The sequence below is a fragment of the Leguminivora glycinivorella genome, chromosome 1 (assembly GCF_023078275.1).
Source record: "Leguminivora glycinivorella isolate SPB_JAAS2020 chromosome 1, LegGlyc_1.1, whole genome shotgun sequence".
Classification (NCBI taxonomy): domain Eukaryota; kingdom Metazoa; phylum Arthropoda; class Insecta; order Lepidoptera; family Tortricidae; genus Leguminivora; species Leguminivora glycinivorella.
This window is the reverse complement of record NC_062971.1, coordinates 34320450-34347904: the sequence shown is the minus strand read 5'-3', so window position 1 is coordinate 34347904 and position 27455 is coordinate 34320450. Positions and strand designations below refer to the sequence as shown.

At 39.8% G+C, this 27455-nt stretch overlaps 1 protein-coding gene across 1 annotated transcript; it reads left to right on the top strand.

The window, feature by feature from the left end:
* The first annotated feature begins 998 nt into the window (after positions 1-998).
* On the top strand, positions 999-26530 carry LOC125226387 (T-complex protein 1 subunit delta). Its single transcript, XM_048130361.1, has 11 exons — positions 999-1222; positions 1541-1593; positions 1895-1984; positions 2340-2507; positions 13992-14133; positions 14552-14760; positions 15050-15189; positions 15680-15884; positions 16220-16502; positions 25284-25489; positions 26060-26530. Exons 1-11 carry the CDS (start codon positions 1117-1119, stop codon positions 26075-26077), a joined length of 1620 nt encoding a protein of 539 aa, XP_047986318.1. The 5' UTR covers positions 999-1116; the 3' UTR covers positions 26078-26530.
* The last annotated feature ends 925 nt before the right edge of the window (positions 26531-27455 follow it).

The following is a 27455-nucleotide window of genomic DNA, read 5'->3' as shown; positions in this document are numbered from 1 at the left end:
TAAAGGCACATCAGTCAGGAAGTTTGTAAACTTCAACAATGTCATATAAGCACTTACAATCCCATCTACGGCTATTTCCGTTAAGTACCTCAGCAACTGTTTCACTAGCTGAGGCAGCTGAACGGGAATGAACGTAACTATGAGCCATAGTGCATCCCCAAAACATATCACAGCACTTTTTATAATATACAACACTTCAGAAATCACCAAAAACACTGAGTCTATAAGCCACTTGATGGAGACCACGATGGCATTGAGTTTGAGAAATATGTCGCTGTAAACCTTCGTCACTCCACTCCAGACGAAAACCACTTGGCTGACGAACGTGTCGATAACATCATTAGTGAAGTTGGGTATGTCCTCGTTGAAGATAGGTAAGTTGTCCTCATAAACGATCTGCATAAACGTTCTAACATTGTCAACAAAGTTAACCAGTGCCGTACAGACGACAGAAACTGCAAGAAATATTACATGTCCGACGAATGAAGCTCCAAGTAAAACACTTCGAACGGTGAATGCGAATAAGTTAATTATTTTGGCAACTAGGGCAATCATCGTTTCTTATCATCTTCTTGCAGACTGTATGAAAATAACGTCGTCTTTATAAGTTTCTTAGCAGAAATAAACTTATCAACGGCTTGAGGAGTGATGTGATTGGATACGATCTGTCATTTCTGGCTATCGTTTAGATATTGCTCCGATAATCTAATACATGTTTTTTCGTTGTTACTAAAATAAAGGGTTCCCAAGAACATGAAAAATCATAATGAATGTGACTTGATTATATTACGCGTCGACTATACAGCTAGCGCAAGTACATGTTCCGATATTTCCGAATTTAGACTGTTCATGCCAGCTGTATGCGCCGTGCGCAAGTATCAAAACACGGAAAAAATATTAGTTGCTGAATGTATTTTTCTATATGACAGATCATATAGAAAAATACATTCAGCAACTGTCAATGTTATGGTTCTTGGTTCTATGCAACTGTCACTGTCAAAGTCATTGTCAATAGTTTTAATGTTTGTGCTAGTACTCGAAGAAATATATTCCCTATTTTAATCCACTTTAATCGTGTGAATCTTGCTATAAACTTAGTGAAATAAATCAACAATAATGGCTCCTAAAGCGGGTGGTGATTCCGCTAAAGTTAATTCGGCTGTTTACAAGGATAAAAGCAAGCCGACAGACATTCGGCTGAGCAACATAAATGCCGCAAAAGGTATCTATACATTCTATACCTACGATTACCTATATGAGTAATAACATCTGAATTTTTATTTCGATTTTGGGGATAATATTTGAATGAAATATCCAATCTTAGTAAACGTTATGTAGTAAGGACGTTTAAATTGTCTAACAGTACAGTTTCCTTCTTTGTAGCCGTCTGTTTTAAGTGATATATTTTTATTTTTATAAGTCTCGAGTATTGTTCAAGTTTAGTCATGTGACTACTCGAAATAGAAAAGAATATAATTATTATTTTTGTTCATATGTTTTCTCCTGTGTATATCTGTAATATCGGTATGTTTATTTTCAGCCGTATCAGATGCTATTCGCACCAGCCTCGGGCCCCGCGGGATGGACAAAATGGTAAAAATGACACTACTACTGTTTGTCCAGTCAACTAATCCAGTTTTTATTTAACTTGTTGTACTTATGCAGTATTCAGTAGCAATGCAATAGTAGCAATAGTGTTTTTAATATATTTACCTAGAGAAAGTAATGTTTCTACTTAACAGTCCTTGAATTGAATATGTATAAAAATATTAAGTAAGTAAATATTCTTTATTGCACCATTTTAGCATTTTACCTGTAAAAAATATACAGAATGTTGAGTGAGAGTGTTACTAGGCTGGGCTAGTTAAATTATGCTGTAAATATTTGCTTTCAGATCCAAGCTGCGAATGGGGAAGTGACAATAACCAATGATGGAGCTACTATTTTGAAACAGATGAGCGTGATTCACCCAGCTGCTAAAATGGTAAAAATTTTAATTATTATTATTTGCTTTTCGAATAAAAATATGCAATCAGTAAACTATGTAGACATGAGGCCTTGTATTGTTACCTTGTTTCACAAGGTGTATGTATTGACTTATCTTTAAATTCATATTTCTGGTTAGTATTTTTAATACTATGCTGAGAGAGAATAGATGTTAAAGATACTGGGTATCCTTTTTATAATTGAAGGATGAGTGGTCAACCCAATAAGTTGAGAAAATTTGTTATTGAAATTCGAACTATGTGCAATTTCCACAATATTCTTATTTTAATTTTTGACCACTCAGCCCTCATAATGCAAGTTTGGCTTTAAGTACATTTGTTGCAATATTTCAGTTGGTAGAACTGTCCCGTGCCCAAGATATTGAGGCGGGCGATGGCACTACCTCAGTGGTGGTGATCGCGGGAGCCCTGCTGGACTCTGCTGAAAAGCTGTTGCAGAAGGGCATCCACCCCACAGTCATTTCAGATGGGTTCCAGAAAGCTCTACAAATGGCTCTGCAGGTAAATTCAATTATTTAAAGTCTCCATTATAATGTGGATCTGTCATGGATGTAGTTTCAAACCATATTATGTGACTCAATAAAAAGTATTACTTAAACTAAGGACCAAATTTTCTTATATGTCTATACAAATACCCAATTGGCAAGTCCTTATGCAAATCTACGTCTTATTGCAACCAACATAAGTTTAATTTCGTTCGCGCTGCAACAATCTAAACGCCATTTTTAAATTGGGAACGAGGATGGACAGAGGCATCATGGGAGTCGCGCTATGAGATGAAAGGCGAGAATGAGGAAATTTGCGGTATTTTTGCGAAAAACTGTCTAAATATATATATATATATATATATATATATATATATGTGTGTGTGTGTATGTTTATAAATAAATAAATAGATATTGGGGACACCTTACACAGATCAACTTAGCCCCAAACTAAGCAAAGCTTGTACTATGGGTACTAAACGACGATATACATACTTAAGAGGGGGTCGTACGAAATCCTCGAAAAGTGCATTCGGCGTTTAACAAATGCTGCTCACATTTCTAAATTAAATGAAATAAAATAAATGGAATTATTATCTTAAAGAGTGTGCCTACAACTTTTGACTATTCAGAATCTCTAATTATTAAAGGTATAATAAATAAACCCACGCAAAGTTGACCTAAAATGAGAAAAACGTATGTCGCCGTTTAGTAAACTTTGTTAAAAAAATTCAATACTTTAGTTATAACATTAAGTGATTCTAAAAGCCAGATAAATGGACTAGAAGTTTTGAGGTTTTTTATATTTTTCCTCTCAAAGGCAACAAAGAAATTGGGTGGTATTTAAACGAAAATCAAAAAAATTTCTTTTTTTACGCAAATATAGTCCAAATTCATATCAAAAATACTAATTGAACAGCAAAATTTGCAACTCAAAATATTACTAAATACACTACAATATTATTCGTGGCGTGCATCTATTTTAACTTTTAGTAAAGCTTTTTCATGATTGCATCGCTAATAATTACTAACGCACAGTATACCTAGCAACGCTTTTTTTTTTAAATGTAGCTTCTATTTTTACATAATATACAGCAGTTTAATCTAAATGACACAGCATTTTTTTCTAATTGCAATCAATTTTTTTATTAATTACAACATAAAGTGACCAGCAAAAAAACATAAAATTTAAAGCGCAAGCGCACAGAGAAGAAGAACGGCTTTTTTGACTGCATTAAACAGCTTTTACGGTTCAACGAGTGATAGTCCATCCCTACGCAAGATGACGCGATTGGCGGATCGAGCAAGTTCTAACCTAACCTTACCCACTTTTATCACAAAACTTTTATTCCTTGAGGGTTACAGTTCTAACCGAACCTAACCCACTTTTCTCACAAAAGTTTGTTTCCGTGAGGGTCGCAGTTCTAACCTTTTTTTTTTTGTTGACGGAGTGGGGAATGTTTTTACGCATTTCTCCCCGCCTATGATGGGGAGGGTATGTGGGACTCACTCATTCAGCTCCCTCTCCTGGCGAGAGGGAGGGAAAGAGAATACCCACTAAACCCCACTCCGGCGTCGCACCCTCTAAGATGTTGTATGGGGACATTACGGGCTCGCACATTCATTCTTCCGCAATGTCCCCCGTCTTTCCCGACGTTAGGCCAGAAAACCCGCACCAAGGAAGGGGACAATCAGGGACGCTTCTGATTCTCCCCCCAGTCGTGTAAGGCCGTACAATGTGGGCCCCAACCCACTGGCCCTATTGAGGGAGGGCGCCGTTTATTGCGAACTGCGCGCGTCTACTTCCTCTACGTCTTTGCCGATGCGAAGGCGCATAGGCCGCATTTTCGCGTTCTCGCTCCTCTGTCTCCTTCTGCGAGATGATGTCCTCACAGAAGGAGATGACCGCTTTCCAGTTCCTCTCGCTACGGAGCATGGCTGCAACGACGCTGTGCAGCGATAGGTCCGTCGTTCCTATTGCTGCGGTGAGAGCGCGGCGCTCTTGCTCCCAGTGGCTGCACACCTCTAGCGTGTGTTGGGCCGAGTCGTCAGGGTCGCCGCACTGGTGACACTGGGGCCCCAATTCCCTCTTTATCTTGTGCAGGTAATGACCGAAGCAGCCGTGACCGGTCATCACCTGCGTTGCCCTATATGACAGGGCCTTTGCTTCCTCTTCAGCCACTCCTCCATATATGGGAGGACTGCCCCTATGGTGTGTGTTCCATACGGACTGTCCTCCAGACTGTCCTCCAGACTGGCCTCCCATAGCTCTCGGAGCCTGACCTTGGCCTCTCGGTCTGCCCGCTCTGCCACTTCTGGGTCCAAGCGTTGTCCTCTAGCTCTGGCCTCCGCCCTCATCGTATACCTCTCCGCCTGGACCTGGGCGTCGAGCTCCCATGGAGGAGTGCAGGCGAGGAGACACGCCGCCGCATGGGATACCGTCGAGTAGGCCCTAATTATTCTTAAGGCCACCACTTTTTGCGGCCGCCGGAGCAGGGATTTGTTTCCGCTCGACAGCCGGTCCGCCCAAATCGGGGCCTCGTATAGGGCCATACTTCTTACCACCCCCGCAAAAAGGCGGCGGCATGGGGCTCCTGGTCCTCCCACGTTGGGTAGCAGCCTGCCTAGGGCGGAAGCCACGCCCACAATTCGTGGAGCAAGTCGGGTGAAATGTTCCCTGAATTCCCATTTTCTGTCCAGGACCAGGCCAAGATATTTGATATTGGCCCTGACCTGGACAGATTCCCCTCCACCTGAATCGTCAAGCCGGCGGGCAGGCGCCATCCTTTCCCCCGAAAACTACCGCTTCCGTCTTCGAGAGGGCCACCTTTAACCCAAGCAGGCGAATGCGGCCGACCGTCAGTTCTGTGCCAACCGCCGCCCTCCTCAGTGTCTCCTCCAATTCTCTTCCCCGCACAGCCACCATTGTGTCGTCCGCGTAACATATGGTGGACATGCGGGGAAGCGGCGCCCCCCTTATCACCCAATCATATCCGATGTTCCACAGGAGTGGTCCTAAGACTGACACCTGTGGAACACCGCAGGCCATTTCTCGTTCTGCTCGACCTTCTCTTGTTTCGTAGAGCACTACTTTCTCAGATAGGTAGTGCTCCACGATTGTCCTCAGGTGGTGGTACCGAAGTGCCTCCTTGATTACGTATATGAGAGGGTGCGGAAGGCGTTGGCGATGTCGAGTGATAACGCTACGACACCCTGCCCTCTCCCCGCTGCATCCTCACTAAATTTCCTAAGAGAGGAAAGTGCGTCCATTATGGACAGCCCCGCCCGGAACCCGAATTGCCTGTCACTGACGTCCGGGCCGGTGTTCTTAAGATGTTGGAGAATGCGGCCAGCAAGGATACGCTCCAACATCTTCCCTACCTCGTCAAGGAGCACTATTATTGGCAGATATCCGGAGGGACTGTCCGGCGGGCGGCTATCTTTCCTGAGGAGGCACAACCTACTCTCTTTCCAGCCTCTCGGAAACAGGCCCTCCTTCAGGCAGTCATCAAAAAGTTCCCTAATTCGGTTTCCGAGATGCTTTAGCATGATAGGTAGGACTTTTCCAGGTACCCCGTCAGGCCCAGGAGCTTTTTTACCTCCCCTCAGGCGGATGTCTACCCTCATAATCTCGTCGTCAGAGACCCAAGGGAGTCGCAGTTCTAACCTAACCTAACCCACTTTTCTCACAAAAGTTTGTTTCCGTGAGGGTCGCAGTTCTAACCTAACCTAACCCACTTTTCTCACAAAAGTTTGTTTCCGTGAGGGTCGCAGTTCTAACCTAACCTAACCCACTTTTCTTACAAAAGTTTGTTTCCGTGAGGGTCGCAGTTCTAACCTAACCTAACCCAATTTTCTAGCAAAAGTTTGTTTTCGTGACGGTGACAATTCTGCTCCTTAGAAATAATGCAATGAATTAAGATATTGTAGCTATAATAATTATTAAATTAGCTGAACGTGAATACTTAAAAAATAAGAAAAAAGGATGTATGCTCTTCGAATTAAATAATTTGCTATGAAGACGGGTAAATTGCTGCGCAATTAGTATTTTTGATAAGATTGTTGTATTTTTGTTCCTAAAGGAATTTAATTGTCTTGCATTAGAGGAAAAAAGTAATGTCGTGCTGATGTGTATTTTGGAATAATCTGCATTACTAGTTTTGTTAATCATTTAGTTTATTTGCAGTGAAGTAATTAATTTGATGTACAGAAGTATATTATTGATGACGATAAATTGATAGGCGATTATTTTTTTGCTGTGCGTTTAATAATATCCCAAAGAAATTTTACCTTAAATTTAAACTATCGTAAAATTTCCATACATTCGCCATTGCTGTCAGAATTCTCCTTTCGATTAGATGCCGTGAGCGGCTCATCGGAGGCAGACGTGTCGCCGGTCGCTCCGCGTTGACAATTAAATTTGACAAATATTTTGACAGAAAATGGTGTACGTACACGAAAAACCATACCAGTGTAAAACTGTGCTCAAAATAAATAGGGTAAATCAAATATGTCAGGTGGAGATCCAATCTCATTTAAAATTTAAAGGTGCATGGCTTGTGCATAAAAAATAAATAAAAATATATCACATTATTAAAGAAAATAACGAACACAACCGAATGAGTATAAATGATTTCATTCTAGTTCGGTTAAATTGAAAAAAGTTTCATGTTTTGTTTTACTCATTGGAATACATTTTCATTACGCTGGTATTAACAGTACGTCATTTTAAAAATATATATGACAGTACCTACGTCAAATTTTGTCAACCAAACTTCACAGGTTGTATGTAAACAATTACAATTTAATTTATTCATACATATTCAGATACGTATTAATCGATTCTTATTTAGAATAGAAAAAAGGGGAATGCGAGCGGGTATAGGTCTTGCTTTTGGTTCAAATTTAATTGTGTATATAAAAAAATGACTCAATTTCATTAAAGATTTACTTTGTGCATACCGCGAACACGTAACCGTAAGTTGAAAACAATAATAATTATAAATCACCTAAATACATCGTTGTTTACAAAGCGCTTGTTTTGAATGGCACTTCTCCACTCAACTAGACCAAATATTCATGGAACACCAGCTGGTGACCAGCATAAATGACTATGAACAGCCGTGCAAAAATATCTGATTTTCTATAGGGGGCCATAAGTATATGACGACATGTTCCCGGCAAAAATTTGTGATGCTCCGTGACCGGCAAAAACATCGTCTCTCTTTCTAGCGTCTCGCGAGCGTATAGCGTCGGGCCAACTGTATGGAAAAAGACGCCGCGTCAGCGCGGCCATACAGTTGGCCCGACGCTACGATCGCAAGACGGTAGATGTGGGAGGGTCCTTATCCGCATACATATCTGATCGGGTAGCTTAAAAATATTTGATTCTTTATAAAAACCAAAATTACACTCTCACCCGCATAAATATCTATCCATTGTTAAAGCAAATATATATCTTACGGGCTAGAAATCATTAATATGTAATTAAAGTGCAATAATAAACCCTACCTGGTTGCCTTACAGCCGTAAATTGTATGAGGTGATTTGACAGTTCACAAAAACGGTACAGACTTGTGTCATTGGATATGTCTGTCTCATCTGTTCTTAAATTATGACAAGTAAACTTATTGCAAATCTAGTATCAGAAGCCTTTATAGGTACAAGCTTTTATTCAACTTGCCTTGTTAGTTATGTTAGTTTGAGTCAAAACGTAGAAGCTAAATTTGACCCACTTTCCGGTTTCCAATTGAGCTGAAATTTTGCACACATATGTAAATCAAGTGACAATGCAATATTATGGTATCATGGAGCTAATCTGATGATGGAGCAGAAAGGTGATCATAGGAACTCTGTTATGAAACGTCGTATCCCCATTGAGTCAGGGGTTTTTAGAAATGTCTCGGAAAGCAATAAATATTTTTTTTGCAAAAAAAAACATAAATTGGGAGGTGTAATTTTTTATTATCTCTTACATAGCATTAAGAAGAAAAACCGACCAAGAGCGCGTCAGTGTAGGGTTCCGTAGTTTCCGACATTTTACATAATGACAATTTAATAAATACCGTAATTTGGGGTGAAAGGGTTCCGGGGGTATATAATATTATTATATTTCTTGACATATTCCTTCTATTTTCCGTAATCAAAGTAGGAAAATAATATATTATGTTTTTTTACTATTATTATTATTTGTATTTAGGACAACAGCCGTAAATATTCAACTTACATAGGTATTTTCACATAGTCTTAGGCCAATAACAGTTATCTGTTGAGTGAAAAGTATTATACACAATATGTTACTAAAAAAAATATGTGAATATTTAAAATTACAGTGAAAATGTGCAAGCCACACATTTTTATTTACAGTTTCATGTCTGTCAAAGTTGACGTTCAAATTTATTGGATTTTTACTCATTTTAATCGTTCATTATACTTTTGAATGTGTATACACTTCTAAAGTTTATGTATAAATAACAGAAAATCATAAGACATATTTTCATTTTTATAATGGTTTTCATGAAGAAAGCGATGCAACTGTGTTGGGGAATTTTTACGGGATGAATAAATATCCGCGGCCTGAGGGGTGAATGGGATCAGGAATGGGGGGAATCGGGTCGCAAAGGGGTGAATAGGTTTACGAAGGGGCTGATTAGGGTCGGAAGAGGGGTGAATTGGGATGTGTGGTCAATGCTTGTCACATTGTATAAAATATATATAACTTACCTAAAGTGGTATTTTTATGAATGACCTCTCTGTATATGGACGCAATTTATACGTCAATGTATTGCTTCGTAGTTAGACTAGATACAAGAAATTAACACTTAGAAATGTTAATCACACTTCTGTCTACCTCCACGTTTCTACTTAAGTCCGCAAAAATCACCCATGGTTGCTATAATATAGACGGATTACTTTAAAATAAAAATCATAAGTATGAAACTATACAACTAGGGAAGAAATAAAATTATTTTATTGAATCATTTTTGATTTGATCGTGTTTTCAAGTTTATATAAATAATAAATTTTCAATTCGCTAATAAAAGGTTGGAAGAGATCCCTTATAGGGATAAGTTCGCCTTTGTACATCATAACTTTACTGTATTTTTATGTCCTAACTTGTCTTATGTACAATAAAGTGTTCACATACATACATACACATATATTGAAATAGATATCATACACGAAAGAAAAAACGACAAGGCCCACGGTGGCTGAGCCGGGAATCGAACCCGGGTCTTCAGCTTACGCAGCTAACGTTATTACCACTAGGCCACCAGGCCAGGTTAAAAAAACCGGCCAAATGAGAATCTATTTTCGCACAATTGTTAAACTAAATTATTTTTACTAGCTACCTCCAAAATACCAAATAAAATTGGGCTACATAGTACATCGTTTTCTGAAGATTTTGGGTTAATGGGGTCGGAACGGGTATACCTAACGTAATTTATGGTGAATAGGGCCAAAACCGACTTTTGAACGTCGATAGCAGTTTTTTTATATGTGCCATGCTAATTTTTTACACAAAAAATCTTCCGGCAGTGTGAACTTCGGTTTGTCTTTGAAAATATGTCGTTTTATTTAGTAATTTTCGCTCACCCTAACGTTGGAGTGAATAGGGTCGGGAAGGGGGTGAATAGGGAAAAGGGTTGACTCTTTCGGATTGCGAACAAAATATGACCTGTCACGAGCAAATTATATTTATTTTACCAAAAAATAAGGATTTAATATGTTATGAGTGGTCGGTAATGAAATCTACACATATTATGATAACCCTTAACCAACCTTTATAGTTAGATGGTGCTCTGACGCGGTGAATAAGTAAGTATGGTCGTGGGCAGTGCGGATGTCAAAATATAAGCATAGTATGTTGCTATTTTTCATGTTTAAATAAACTTCTAAACTAACGTAGTGGGTATTAAAGTAAAAGGTTCACAGTGAATATTAGCTTGCCAGAAATGTGTTCAGCTATACCATTGTATTGAATTTCGTATCATAAAGTCAAACTAGGTATTTACTACTAATGATTTACTCTGTGGGGTGTCTTTGATCACTTGCATGGGGTAACATTGACCATAATGACACATAGTTAATTATTGTCTGATTTTGTCACGGTACTTGTTGAGGCTGATAATTTGATCGCTTCTTGTGATAAATATTGAAATAATTGCAAATAAAGTTGGTTTTTCGAAGATGTTAGTTTCATGTGCTCTGCCTACCCCTTTATGGGATACAGGCGTGATTGTATGTATGTATGTATGTATGTATGTTAATTTTTATTCTTGATCAAAGTAACCCCAAAATAGTGTTAAAGAGTTGTAATATTTGACTGCGAACCATTTTTTTTTTTTAAAGTTGATGGTCCCATTTTTTTTCTTCCTTAGTTACGTTACGTTGACCAATTTTGGAATTTATACTTATCTAAATCCTACATTTAATAGGTAAAAATACCCATTAAAGAGAAGTTTAAATTCCCAAATTGGTCAATGTAACCCTAGTTTACGGTAGACACCGTCAACCTATTCTAATAATTCTCTTTTTATTTGAAAGAAAATTCGTTACGATAATATGCATATAAAATATGCAATCTAAGATAAAAAATACTTTTCATATAGTTACAAACTTAGTTCAGATTTTTTTTGTACAACTTTTAAAAATTGTTCTACCTATCAAGTTCAAAATAATTTTCCTAGAAAGTCTTTTTTCTACTCCCGAACTATGTATTATTCGTCATTTACAGGGTCGTGCATAGATCTTTAAAACCCTACATAAAAGTCTATTCCCCAGAGCCAGTGTCCGCCGACTTTCCGCGCATGCGCGCAGTATCGAAAAAATTGAAAACGCATTGTTTGGCTCTGTAACCATGGCAACGCTTTATAACGATACGGCGCGCGTGCGCGGGAAGGCTTTGGGCAGCTGAGCTGACAGTGCAAACCTTTGCGTCAAAATACAGGAAACAGTGTGAATTTCACGAAAGTTATTCAAGAAACCTATTAAAAACTAAGTGCATGGTCGTAAAAAAAGTATTGTATGCAACGGTGTTTAACTGAGTCAAAAAATACTCGTGGCGTCTTAATAACAATTTTCGGCTTCGCCTCAAATTGTTACCCACGCCACTCGTCTTTTTTGATCTCCTTTAAACGCCTGTTGCATAAAATACTATTTAAAGTTCTGCTTTTGAGATTTTTTCATATTTGAGAAAACAGCCCTTATGGCCTGAAATACGGCATACGGCAGTGATATTGACATTGACATATGCTTTTTCGTATTTTGATGGTATTTTGACTGCACTGTATTTTTTGCCATTCTAATTTGAACCTTATCTCTGAGCGATGTTTTTTAATTTTCAGTTACATCACAGATGTGTATGACATGACATCTAGGTATTTAGCCATTTAAAAGAAACTACAAGGGGCTTTACAGACGTAGCGACTGCAACTGGTACAGGGCCCAAGCCATTATTTAAAATTATATTGTGATTTTTATATGTATTTGTGGTTTATTTAATACTAAGTATGAGTTTCAACATTTTCAACTCAAGGAACTGGAAGGGACTCAGAAATTGGGTAAGATCAAGAGTCTGATGCAGATGGCGATGGCAGTATTGGATAAGATAAGATATGCGTCGATATTCCCTGTCTTTCTTTGTGTCTCTGACATGACTGCTGCTAGCTGTACTCTATTCATTAGGTTTTTATTTTATACACATACTTTATTTTTGTATCAAAATAAATGATAAATTGATAAAAAACCTAACGACCAAAAAGAATAAAGTACCTATCTGTTAGTCTTTAATACACCCCGCATATACGTAATGCACAGCACAGGCCTCCGAAGACCGGCAGGGCAATCATGGTCGCGCGATAAATGGTATAACATCGGGCCGTCCCTATCGCACTTACAAATAGTGTGATAGGGCTGATGTTTTATCATTTATCACGCGACCATAATAATTGTCTGCCTGGAGGTATCGGCCTTTAGCCCTTCACACACGTCTTTGAATAATGTTTGCGGGGATAGGCAGGCTGACGATTTTTAATCTAAGTATAGAAAAGTAACGCAAAATGTAGTGCAAAGTAATTTGAAATACACCTAGATAAACAATCAATTGAATAAGGAACGTTATCTACATATTTAGGTAAATTAAATTCACATGAGACATGAACAGAGAAGGAAAGCTAGATGATGCGTATTTTTTCTCTGTCTTCTTGTATGCTACCTTTTTTACAGTTTTAATTTCTCAAAGGAGGTTAGTAGTTGACTACAAACTCAAAATAACACTCTTGAAAAAAATTAAGGGTCACTGACCTTTCACAGTAAATTGAGGTAGTGTGAGTGAAGGGTGTTTGTGTGTAATGGGGTAATGACAGGAAAATTCTCCCTGCTCTACCCCCTCTTAAATAGATAAATACAACTTTGACAGATTCTGAACAAAATTCTCACACAAATAAATGCTCTACCCGGCTTAGCAGGCAGGGTCACTACCGACTGAGCCAGACCGGTCGTCTAATATATATAACATATGTGTGTGTGTGCGTGTAGTGAGTGTATGTGTAGCGATTATGTGAAGGTAAACAGTTGAGGGATTGTATGTGGTGTGTGTGAGGGATGGTGCACTTGGAGAATATGGATTAAGTAGCTATTAAAACAAAGAAGAATTGAATGATGACATTAATTTATTATTCTACATAATTTCTTTCAAAGCTTTGTGTGGGTAAATCTTCTCTCCGCTCTTCAGCTATAATCTTGCGCCATTTTTCCCTTTCAACGTCTTGTTTTGGGAATCTGGAATAAAAACCTTTTTCATTACTTAAAAACGAATTTGCTATTCCCGGGTTGTTTCTTTTTATAATTAAAGTAATTTATAAGATATGTATTAATATTATTGAATTGAAATCATTTATTTCAGACTTATTGGTCCATAATAATAAATAAATACATACACTAATAATATGAAATAGGCTTCTTTTACAAAAAATATAAATTAGCGACTCCATCATTCCATTTTTAACTATGTTCCACTTCATCCATCTTTTGTCGCCGTCCGCTCATTACTAGTATAGCGCGAGAGAAGGAGACAAACTGCGTAAGACCAAATCAAGGAATTTACTTTAATTATTCTAGAAAATAAATGTTTTTAGTAAGTTAGGAAGCCATTTTGGCCACAAATGCATAACATTATAAAATTATTAACAATTACTTACCGGAAATACGATACGTTGCACTTTTTTACGGAGCACTTAGGCATGTTGCCGACACGGCGGATGAAGCGCTACTGACCGCCCAATTGTGCTTAGAACATTTTCAAGCACAATTTGCTGCGGACACATTCTAAGCCATGATGGTGCATCTAGGTAGTTTAGATCGATGTCCTTATGCTAATTGACAATGCGGTACCTTTAGATTGAGACCGTCCCTTAAGGTGACAACTCAAAATGCTGTAATGGTACACTTTTTAACTTATAATTTGTACATTGTTCTAATATATTTGCCATTGTCCTAGGTGGTTGAAGGCATGGCGACTCCCGTGGACCTGGCGAATGAGGATGCTCTGCTGCAGGCAGCTGCCACTTCCCTCAACTCTAAAGTTGTGTCTCAGCATTCAACCATTTTGGCTCCTATTGCTGTCCAGGCTATTCGCGCTGGTGGGTTATCAAATGTATTTTATTAACACTTTCGAAACCGGGCTCTACGCGGCGCTACGACATTTTCGCTACATACGGGGAAACCCATGTAATCGGCTACGCTTCTACGAGCGGTGTACCCGACAGTCGGGTTCTTGGTAGCGAAAGTGTTAATTCATATTTGTAGTTACAGAGTGGTTGCAGTGTCAATTAGTTTCATCATCACATCTTGAAAAAGTTTGTCTTATATTGCTCTTATCTTAAAATTAATCTACTAAGCTGGATGGAATGTACATGGATTTTTGTAGATTTGTGCAGAGGAAATGGGTTCAATTACATATTCTCTTCTCTTAAATAAAATCTCTAACAGCTCCGTTAGCCAAACACTTTAAAAAACTCCTTTGTGATGTGAGAGTACTAACTGTCGGTCCACTTTCAGTGATGGAGCCAATAGTGGGCGGCGTGGGCGCACGCGTGGACCTCCGCGACGTTAAGGTGCTGGAGCGTCTCGGCGGCACCGTCGAGGACACCGAGCTCGTGCAGGGCCTGGTGATCCCGCACCGCGCGGCCAACGTCAACGGACCGCACCGGCTTGAGAAGGCCAAAGTTGGACTTATACAGTTCTGCATATCGCCGCCAAAGACTGATGTGAGTGTTGTTGAAACTAGAGACGTCTTTCATGTCACTGATGAAAACGGTATTGTTTAACCTTACGTACTATTGAGGTCTTTTTCCATTTCTCGCATTTATGCTTCTCGTACTTTCAATTTTCATACTGTCCTATGTTCCATAAGAATGTCTTTCTGTAAGTCGGGTTTTGGACTATTTGGATCATCATACATTAAAACTTTACCAGCTGATTAAATTCCGCAGTGTTAAGAAACTCTCATGCGAGATCGTATCATGTAAATTAGGCCTTATGGTTTTCCGTACACAGATGGACCACAACGTGATCGTGTCAGACTACGCCGCCATGGACCGCGTGCTGAAGGAGGAGCGTCAGTACATCCTGAACATCGTGAAGCAGATCAAGAAGGCCGGCTGCAACGTGCTGCTCGTGCAGAAGTCCATTCTCAGGTCAGTTCAGGTTTGATCCTTGAGAACTGGTTCTGATACACTTGAGCAATTTGGCGAACTAAATGAATCAGACGGTCATGGCCTGTCAGTTAGAAAAGTAACAGTGCCGAAGAACTGACAAGCCAATTCCGTCATGGGACTCTTTAAACCCTATCTTTTAATAATAATAGTAGTTTGAAACCCGCCAGGGACTTACAGTTAACTACGGGTGGCGGCAAATTGTTCCATCATTTAGATGCAGCATAGCGAAAACTGCTTCTAAATGACTGGAACCGAAATAATGGAAGGAGGCTTTTAATGCAAAAGCTAATAAGGGTGTTCATTATGTCAGGGGTTTTTGAAGGCTTTTGGGTGGGGATGGAGTGAAATTTTATTAGTTTTGGCTTTGACCTCTCCTCTAGTTCTCTGGTAATTTATCATTATATGTTCATTTTGGATATTAGTAAAAAAATACATGAATATATTTGAATGACCTATTTCATTCCTCCAGAGACGCGCTGAGTGACCTGGCCGTCCACTTCTTGGACAAGATCAAGTGCATGGTCATCAAAGACATCGAACGCGAGGATATCGAGTTCGTGTGCAAGACGCTCGGCTGCCGGCCCATCGCTTCGCTCGACCATTTCACCGCTGAGAACCTGGTCAACGTAGACCTGGTGGAGGAGGTCAACGAACCCTCCGGCAAGTACATCAAGGTGAGTTTTTCGAGGCGCGTGTGACACGTGCGAGACGTTTGTCTTTATCGGATCGTCGGTTTATCGCCTCGCTCGACCACTTCATAGCTGAGAATGTAATTAATTTGGATTCGGTCGAGGAGCTTCGAGTTCTTTCACGGTTAGATGTTTTTCGGCTGTTAATTCGCGTGCCGACCGCGACCGCATCATCGGCACCATTTTTGTATTATGATCATTTCCGAGGATCGTAACATCGGTGTGGCCGAAGGCGGCATTCGAATACTACTTATGATTTTTTTCGGGGACGAGGAAAGTTTCGTCGGACAACTAAACGGACAAAGTTGATAAATTCGCAGATGAGCGGGTGCTCTAGCGGCGGGCGCACGGTGTCGGTGCTGGTGCGCGGGGGCGGGCGCGCGGTGGTGGCGGAGGCGGCGCGCTCGCTGCACGACGCGCTGTGCGCCGTGCGCTGCGTGGCGCGCCGCCCCGCGCTGCTGCCCGGCGGCGGCGCGCCCGAGGCCGCCGCCGCCGCCGCGCTGGCCCGCGCCGCGCTCGCGGCGCCCGGCGCCGACCACTACTGCCTGCGCGCCTACGCCGACGCGCTGGAGGTCGTGCCCTCTACGCTCGCCGAGAATGCAGGTATGATACCGCGGCGATGGCTAGCGTGTAGGTATCGAACTGTAAGGCCTGATTTAGACGGCGTGCAACCTCGCATGCGATTTTAGTTACATTGCCAGGGTGTCCACTTTCTGGAAAGTCAGGGAAAGTCAGGGAAAAGTCAGGGAAGCTCATAGTGGTCATGGAAAGTCAGGGAAATTATTCGGAGGTCAGGGAAAAATTTGGCACCAAGAAAAAAAATCAAAAAGTATTGAAAAAAATTATATGATTTCTTGGGTTGGCCACATCCATGACACCAAAGATGGATTCCCGGTAGTAATTTTAAGGCAACTTAGAATTGTCTCTTTAGACTTTTTATGACAAATAAATGTAGTCCATCCCAGTGATTGCTAATGAGGGATATCTTCATGCTTGACCTTAATTTATCAGGCCCAAAATCCAGATTTTTTTTTACATTGCGTGCCCCACCCACATATTCCAAAATGGCGAGGGGGTCGGGTATGAATTCAGTTATTGTGATTCAGATTAACTGGAAAGGTGCTTTTGCTAGGGCGACGTGAAAACGACAAAGACAAAGTTATGTCGCTGTCCAAATCCTAAGTATCTAATCTATCCGATCCGACAATCCAAAGCGGAGTTCCTTAAAAAGCCAATGGCCCAAAATGTCACATAGATGCGCAATTTTGTATTAGTCAAAGGAGCATAGGAGGATAATAAGCGTGATGATTAGAGAACTTTAAAGCACTTGGAAACCTAAAGGCATGTAGTGGCAAAACACCTAAATGGGCATCCCGACGCTGACAACAGAGAAAAAAATTCGCGCTCGCTACGCTCGCGTTTACTATTTCTACACAGGTTATATATTTTTGTTACTTAGTCAATACTTCGCACTCACTAGACGCTCGAAATCTCGTTTTCATTTCAAGCTTGCTTTCCTGACTCTGCTCTGATAGGTTAGGTACCCCATTTTGTTTGCACATAATATATGTATGTGTATGTTGTATGTACATAATAACTACTATCAGCCCCAGGGCCGTATAAAAGGGAAAAAATTTTCGCGCTCACTGCGCTCGCGACTTTTTTCTGCTTGGCCTATCCAAGGGCGCCGAAACTCAAACTCACTTTACCCTGATATGCCTCATTGAGAGTGCACGGGCCGGCACTGGTATAGCCAAAAGTAAATGGCGATAATTCCAACTACATTTTATTTCATTAAATACTAAGAACAAATTAAATTACTTTCATAGAAAATATTTTAACTTGTTATTTTAAGTAGTAACACTACTATTATGTTCTAAACATTAAATAAATGTCATATACAAAGAAAAAATGACCAAAGCCTCCAGTGCTCCGAGACATTTTATTTCGTTAATGTTAGTCTTATAAGACCAAAAATTAAAGTTTAATAGTTAACATAAGCTGCCAGAGCTCAACGAGGGTGCGGTGTGCTGATGACGGGAGAACTTACGGAACTAACTTGTTCCGTCTATTGTCCTTTGAGTCGTCGGCAAGCCGAACCCTCCTTAGAACTTGTACACTCCTTTTTACTGTGTACTTAACACAGCAAAAGGGAATGTACAAGTTTCTAATGGGGTGGCAACGCGCATGTGACACTGTTTGAGTTGCAGGCGTCCATAGGTTACGGTGACCGCTTTACATCAGGCGGGCCGTATGCTTGTTTGCCACCGACGTAGTATTAAAAAAAAAAAAAAAGGAAAATAAACCCCGGGTATAAAAGTATGAACTGCCTTGCAAATTTTAATGTTTCGTACTTTAGAAAACAAACATATTCCAGAAAAAAATTGGCTGTGACAGACGGACAGACAGATGCACGAGTGATCCTATAAGGGTTCCGTTTTTCCTTTTTGAGGAACGGAACTGTAAAAAAAAATGCAGGGAAATTTTTTTTTTCGGAATTTTTTTTTTTTTTTAAGACAGAAAAATATGTTTTTTTGCAACCCTAAGCAAATGTCATCGTAGAATGAAAATAGTCAGGGAAATTTTCTGAAATGGTCATGGAAAGTCAGGGAAAAGTCAGGGAATTTTTTTTGGGTTTAGTAGTGGACACCCTGATTACAAGATATATTTGAGATGCCATAAGAAGATGATCCGTAGGGAAATTAACGGTCAAGTGGCCTTCAGGCGATCCTTTGGACTCGGGAAGAGGACCGAGCAGCAGATGCGGTGTAACAGTTTTTTTTTACGACGCCTTCCTCGGACTTTTGACGGCACGGTGACGCAATGCGACGAAAGTGAAGTGTTATGTGGTTCAAATGTGAGTTAGTAGAATTAATTACCTATAACATAGATTAATTTTAATATAAATTTATCTAAAACGTATCATATATGTTCGTCAAGTAAATGCCTTTAAGGCGATGTTTCAAGAGCTTACAGATTTATACAATGAATTAAGCAAACTTAAGCAAAATATTTCTAAGTTAAGTCTTGAAAAAAGAACAGAAAAGAAATTAAATGAAAAGTTGATAACAGCAAAAGAGTTATATGATACGTTTTTGGAGTATTCAAAAGTGATAGATAATAAAATCTTAAAAGGAGAAGTTACCAGCGATACAGTAGTATATATTGACGAATTACGTAATAATATCGAACATCTATATAACAAAATATACCAATTTTGTACAAGCAGTCATATTGTAAAGTCAACCGCCATGGAAAAATTCGATCTCAAAACGGCAGTCCACCTCTTACCTATTATGACCGGTGATGAGGATACGACTAAAAAATTAATCGATGCCATTGAACTATATAAATCAATGTTAGAAACGGACGGTATAAGAAAATTAATTAATTTCGTGCTCAAGACACGTTTATCTGAAAATGCCAAGTTACGAATGTCACAGTCATACACAGACTGTGAGTCGCTTATTCTGGACCTAAAAAATAATTTCCTAACCAAAAAGTCAAGTACTGCTATTCACAGTAAGTTAATGCAAATAAAACAGCAATCACTTTCGATTGATGAATTCGGTACACAAATTGAACAGTTGTTCGTTGATTTAACAATTTCTCAAGCCGACGGTGACCAAAATGCGCACAAGGTATTAAAACCTATAAATGAGAAGCTGGCGATAAAAAGGTTCACCGACGGGTTGCGAAATCCTACTTTAGGGATCATACTGGCAGCCAGGAATCTACCAACATTAAAGGATGCGATTCAAGCCGCGAAGGACGAGGAGATTTCGTCCACACGGGAGAACGGCGAGATTCCAATCTTTGTCAATCGAAGGGGAATTACAGGTCAGTATAACCCACGCACAGGCCGAGGCTTCAATAACTCGCGTCGGGGAGCACCCGGCAACATGCAAGTGCGGAATTCCTATTACGGGAATCGGGCCTCGCGAGGTAACTATACTCAAAATGAAACTGGGCGCGGTTTTGCAAATCCGACCCGCGGATTTTATAGGTTTAGATCTGAGAACGTATTTACCCGAAGGTCCAAAAGTCAGCCCAATGTATATGTAGCCGAAGAGCCACAGCCTTCGACGTCAAGTCAGAATCAGGAAACTAAAAACACGACAGAAAACCCAGGTTACGAATTTTTTCGTCCCTAATACGATTTATGCATACAGATATGACAGTTCCTTAGAAGTAGTAATTGGAAACGACACGTTTCAGATGCTAGCAGATACGGGCGCCGCCGTATCGGCCGTGAAATATGAAACAGTTTCGCGGCTAAATATTCCAATCCAAAAGCAAATCGTTCCTATAATCGGTCTCGGCGGCGATCTTTACACAGAAGGCTATGCTTACATAGAGTTTACTTTACATGGACACCGCTTATGTCATAAATTTCACGTACTTAGAAACTTACCTTGCGGTCCTAGTGCCATACTAGGGCGGGACTTTTTACGTAAACATAATTGTATTATAGACTACGAACAGAACACATTCACCTTAAATATAGCTACATTAGGGAAAATAACGATACCCTTACAGCTAGGAGCATTAGGTAAAAATAACTATTTAACTTTACCGCCAAGATGTGAAAAAATATTCTTTATAGAAACTGAAGTAACCGAGGATTGTATAGTAATTTCAAAGGAGCTTTGCAATGGCGTATTTTTGGCAGGAGGATTATGTACACCGAAAGCAGGGAGAATACCAGTTCAGTTACTGAATACTAGAGATACAGAAGTACATCTTAGTTATTTTAGGCCCGAAATACAAAATATTAGACAATATACTTTATGTACGTTTGAAGATACAAAAGTTAATGGGGACAGGGTGCGTAAAATGTTTTCACTTTTAGAGTTAGGTCATCTAAATAGTGAAGAAAAATCCTCAATTCAGAATATTTGCGCAAAGTTTTCAGATATATTTTATATACCTGGTGATACATTAACGCCCTCAAAATTAGACCCACAGAATATTCACTTAAAACCCGATGCAACACCTGTTTTTGTCAAACAGTATAGATTACCACATTCTCAAAAATCAGAACTTGAAAACCAGGTACAAAAAATGTTACAAGAAAAAATAATCGAACCAACGCAAAGCGAGTGGTCGAGCCCAGTCCTTTTAGTACCTAAACACCCAGATTCAGAGGGTAATAAAAAATGGAGATTGGTAATAGATTTTCGAAAATTAAATGACCGTATAATGGACGATAAATTCCCTCTCCCTAACATCCATGATATATTAGACTCATTGTCCGGTTCTATGTACTTCAGTCATTTAGATCTACATCAAGGGTTCTTCCAACTCAGCTTAGCTGAAAAAGTAGGCCATACACTTCGTTTGTATCCCCTTCAGGGCAATATTGCATGACTAGGCTACCAATGGGATTAAAAATTAGCCCGAGTTCTTTTTCAAGGGCAATGACGATAGCCATGTCGGGCCTTAACTACGAAAAGTGCTTAATATACATGGATGACCTTGTTTGCTTTGGAAGAAATTTGGATATGCACAACAAAAATCTGATGGCTATTTTCAGTCGCTTACGTAAATTCAATTTAAAATTAAATCCGAACAAGTGTGAATTTTTGAAGAAAGAACTTCTTTATCTAGGACACGTAGTGTCGGCGGATGGTATTAAACCGGACCCGGATAAAGTTAAAGTTTTACAGGGGTATCCGGAGCCACAAAACACAGAGGATGTAAAAAGATTCGTCGCCTTTGCTAATTATTATAGAAAATTTATTCCAAATTTTGCCGCTACATGTATACCTTTAAATAATTTAACACGTAAAAACGTGACATTCAAATGGGACGACGATTGCAAACAAGCATTTTTATCCCTTAAGCAGTCATTAGCCACGCCACCCGTACTTCAATACCCGGATTTTCGAGAAGAGAACAAATTTATTTTAAAAACTGACGCGTCCGGAATAGCAATAGGTTCTCTACTTTGCAACGGAAACGGACACCCCGTAGCGTACGCAAGCCGTAGCTTAAATAAATCAGAAATTAATTATCCAACCGTGGAAAAAGAGCTTCTCGCGATTACGTGGTCCATTAAATATTTTCGACCTTATCTCTATGGGCGGCACTTCATAGTAGAAACTGACCACAAACCGCTAGTGTATTTATTTAATATGACTAATCCCACTACCAGATTAATTAAATTCAGGCTGCTCCTTGAGGAATATAACTTTGTGGTACGATATGTAAAAGGGACCGACAATGTTTCTGCAGACGCATTGTCGCGTATAACTTTAACAAGTGACGACTTGAAAAAGATGAGCGAAAATTACATATCGGTATTAACTCGCGCGCGAAGAAAACAAATGGAGCAGCAAAATAATACTCATGTTGATAGGGCTTCCGATGATAGGATTGATCACCCTAGAGTCGTAGAAGTACTTAAACCCCCGAGAAGTTATACGGAGCTACGATTTTTAAATGAAAACGAGTGGGAAGTTTTAAGTAGCAAGTGTCACGAAATACATGCCGATTACGCATATGACAAAGCAAAGTCTATTATTTATGTTAGGCCGGTAACCCGATCGCATCGCGCACGAGTTGCCTTTGCGAGGGAACTGAGCGAATTTTGTAATAAAATATCAGTCGACTGTTTATACATTTTTAGGAATATTGAGAACATAACTTTAATTAAAGAACTAGCTCAAACCATTAACGATATGACGCAGTGGTCCGGACCCTTCTTGCGCATATTGAAGAGCACTACCCGGATTGACAACCACGATACACAGCGCGTGATATTAAATGACTACCACATGCTCCCTACTAGCGGACATGCTGGAATCAGACGTATGCTAAATAATATTCGGCAACGTTATTTTTGGCCAGGATTAGAGAAAGACGTTGCAGAATTTGTCAAAAGATGTGACAAATGCCAACGTCAAAAATACTTTAGAAATACAAAGGAACCAATGGTCATAACGACTACAGGTAACTTTGCCTTTGATAGGTTATTTTTAGATTTAGTGGGCCCCTTAGTTAAGGATAGCAATAATTATACTTATATATTAACGCTTCAATGCAACTTGACCAAATACGTCGAGGCGTATCCGCTTACATCTAAGGACACAGTCTCAGTGGCAACCGCTTTTGTTAACAGTTTCATTTTGAGATATGGTATTCCTCGAGAAATAATAACTGACCGGGGTACTGAATTTTTGTCATCCACAATGCAGGAAGTATGCAAACTTTTAAACATAAGTCATTTAAAGTCAACGTCTTACCATCATCAAACCATAGGTTCCTTAGAAAATAATCACAAACATTTAATTTCATCGAAGCTGTTGTTTCTCTAATGCCATCCGTACAGGGCTGTCGAGATTACATACAAATTTGCAGAGCCATCAAATACCGCAATGTAATAAAACTCGTATGCGAGTTCTCGTACCATCTAAATGGGCCTTAAGTGAGGGCCTCCCGGGCGAGCGGTGACGCACGCGTGAGAGTTGTTCGTCGCGTACCTACGTACTGATTCGACCGCTGTCACAGAATTGATATTTTATCGTGATCGTATTATTCGAAACCTCATTTGATTACAAAAATAACTAAAGGGCGGAATAGGCTAGTTTCCTATACTTAAAATTAAATATTTTATGCAGTGCACGAAATAAAGCACCACATAATTAGAAGAAAAATATGAACATTAGTTATGTTTAAACATAATTTCTATTTAATAAGTCAAAAAGAAAGATATAAAGTAAATGAATTGACCGTGACGTCACTCCTTAGTATTTCATAGTAATTCCATATTAAGAAATCGTTTTGACAGTTCCTAAAAAGAAGCTGATTTGACTAGTAGGAAACTAGCCTATTATTCAAGGCCTTTGAATAGGTAATATCGAGCCTGTTTCAATTAAGGTACTTATCTAAATAAGTACGCGTTAGTTACTCGCGAATTTATTACAATTAGACCTACTTTTTCGAACTAAAGTAGAGCAATATAAAAAAGGTAATAATTAAATATTAAGATTATATTATTTTTTTAAAAGAAACAATCCTTTATCATCAGAAAAGGTACGAGTTACGCGATAGAAAGAGAGCGCACTTCTACTTTAATATAATAGTAGGCATTTAGCGTTGACGGGTTAAGAATTTCACCACCCCCTTTCTTCCCGTGGGTGTCGTATGGGTTAAATTGTGGTGTAGGCGAGAGGCTGGCAACCTTTCACTGCAATGCCACAGTTTCGTTTTCTTCTAACCCCTTATTTGCCAAGAGTGGCCCTGAAGCTTTAGTGGTTTCATGTGCTCTGCCTACCCCTTTACGGGATACAGGCGTGATTGTATGTATGTATGTATGTATGTATTTAGCGTTGCGCGATCGGAATTTGAACTTAATAGTATCGTAGCATGAGTAGTTATTTCTTCAAACAGGTTTTTGGAGAGGGCTTTCTGTACTTGTACTAATATGTATTCTGTGGCGATGGCCAGGCCAGGTTTAACTAAACGAACGAACTTTATTTTTTAAAGACACACACGGGTCGAACGCGATAAAATAACATTATTATTATTACCTTTTACCCGACGTTTTGGCCAGGTTGCACTAGCCGAACTTTATTTAGAATTAGATTTCTTTATTTCATGATAAAAATTACACTAAATTTTTTACATGCCAAAGTTATGTTTATCTTCTCATCGTGATCGTCAAAAATTACATAATAAATTGAAAATAATAAAATGAATAGTTTCTCCCAATAAGGATCGTCATTTACAAAGAGAAATACACAAAGCACAATAAAATTAACAAATGAAATAAAATCCGAAGTCAGTGTAATCAAATGCATGCTATCATAAATTCAATTCCATGTACTCATTTACAGAGTACAGAGGGTTATCTATCAAAAGGTTTCTCAATTTGCGCTTAAATGCTTCGTCACATGGCTCATTCCTAAGATCGGCAGGTAAGTGTTCGTAGTAAGTACCTAGGTCCGATGACACGCGGGTTCTTTCTTGAAAGTGCCATGCGACGGGGGACTGTTCTCAGACGGCCTGTAGCTCGTTCGCTCGTATTTCACGTGCCCTACCTCTACCTCTACCCAGAATAATTAACACTCACGAAATATTTTCCAAAACCTAATTCTCACAAATCCTGATGTTTTTTTAGCTCGTTTTACTCAGAATCGATAGCACTCTCCATCCCATCTTTTAAAAAGTGTTCAATATTTCCGTACCACAAGATCACGTTTCGTGGCATAGTGGAAATTAAAATTTCCATAAAAAAACATCAAGTTTGAACCTACTGATGATTCTAAATAAAACGGACCAAAAACACCACAGTTAACGAGAATCAGGTTTTGGACAAACTTTGAGAAAACGCCCGATTAACAAATTCAAATAAATTGACCTCATCCTATTTTTCCACAGGATTAAACCCGATCGAGACAGTGACAGAGCTGCGCGCCGCTCACGCCGCTGGCGGCGCGGGCGCGGCCGGCGCCGGCGTCAACGTGCGCCGCGGACGCGTCACCGACATGCGACAAGAGCACGTCCTGCAGCCGCTCCATGTCACGGCTTCAGCGCTGGGCTTGGCCACAGAGACCGTCCGCGCTATACTCAAGATCGACGATATCGTGAGTATCAATGTAGTTAAATGAGACAACTTGCGACACAAACATGTCTTTCAGCCTCTATATATCACTGCTTCAGCACGAGTCTAGACTACAGAGACCGTCTACGCTATTCTCATGGTTGACGACATCGTATCACTGTAATTTAATAATGACAGATAGGTACCAAGCATCACCGACACACGACAGGAACATTTCCTTCAGACTGCGTCGGAGTTGGTCGCAGAGTTGAATAACTGTGAATCTTATCTATAAATAAACTCTATTTACATGAACATATTTACGATTTATAAGAAACTAAGACTAAACTTAAAAGCTAGCTATAAATGTCTAAAATAGGCCCTTGAGGCATTGTACCAAGGATACTGGCGACATTTCCTCGCTTGAAATCCACATATCCCATTTCCAACGGCCCCAATTTAGAAGGTTTTACAAAAGACAAAAAATATTTTGAAAACAAACCTTCAGGCCAGATAATAAAAGTATGCGGTGAAGCCCCATCTCAATTTTTGAATTACGAGTTACAATCGTCTTTTCCTGCGCTAATAAGGTTTTTCCCGTTTTTCTTTTCAGGTAAATACAATGAACTGAGGTGCCTACGCTATTCACAAAGTATTAGTTTTAATCTCCTTAGTTTCGTTAGATGCTTGTTTTAATTTTCGTCACAGGATGGCATTTATGGATGTTCACATTAAGTGTTTATATTATTACTAATTCAGAATTAATGACTGTTATGTCTCACGATGCTTTTTAATATCTCCATTTTAAATGTAAACAGTAATTGGAATTAATTTCCTAAAGATTAGTCACAATGATTTTTATATTCGAGATAGTTGTTTTTGTAAAATTCTTACAACTGTTTTCTATTGAGATAACTGTAAGGGAACTGATCGCCCTGCTAAATAGTGTGAAGCTCTATCTCGCATGTATTTATTTTTGTATTTTTTGTGGTACTAGCTACAAATAAGTTAAGTCCCGGAAAATTTCACGAGGACTACACAACATGCAAATATTAATATTTCAAAATAAAAGTATTAATTCAAATGACGTGTTTATTTTGCGCCCACCGACCCTATTTCACGCCTCACACAGTCAAAAGCTGCTAGCTGACTTGATCTTGAGGAGGCACACTCAAAGGTTAGGACAGATGTTGCTCCTCCTTCTGCGAGGACGTGATGGCGCAGAAGGAGGCGGCGGAGCGCAGCAGGGAGGGAGATCCGGCCTCAGCCAATGCGCCGCAAGCGCGTGGGGCGGCGCCGGTTGGCACACGACCGGCAGCTACCCCCATAAGGGTACCTGTACAGGCTCGGGGACGTCTGCCGCCTACAAAAAAGGGGCCCTGCGTGGGAGGGCGCGGTAAATAATGTAAGCGCCCACTGAGACGGTGGGGTGATTTTAGTGTTGTTAATAGACTAGCCTTGAGGACTTCTGAACCTTAAAGACTTGCAAACCTTGAAGGTTCAAGCTTTGAAGGCTCAAGCGTTAAAGGTTTGAGCTCAAAAACGGTTCAGAACCTTAAAGACTCAAGCTTTTTATGAGCTCTTAAGAGTAAGTCTTTAAGACTCAGGCTTCATAGATAGCTCAAACCCCCAAACCTCGAAGACCTGGGTCAACCGTCAAGAGCTCAAACAACGAGCGTTATAGGCAGTAGGCTTGTGCCGCTTCGTTCGTTGATCGGAGCGCTCCGATCTCGTTCAATCGCTCCCACGAACTAGTTCGCTCTTTTAGGTCTTTTGCTCATTTAGTTCAACCAGACCAGCGACCACTGCGGTCGGAAAGATCAGAACGAATGGGACCGAAGAGTGTCAAAACGATACGAATAGTCCACAGATAGTAACATTCCGGGCCGAAAGGTTGTAAGTAACCGAAGTTTAATATGACAACTTGACTTTTTTTGTTGCTCTGCTAAGTAGCTCTCGCTCTCGGTCGGCGTAGTCACACATTCGTTCTCGATCCAAACCGCTCGCGC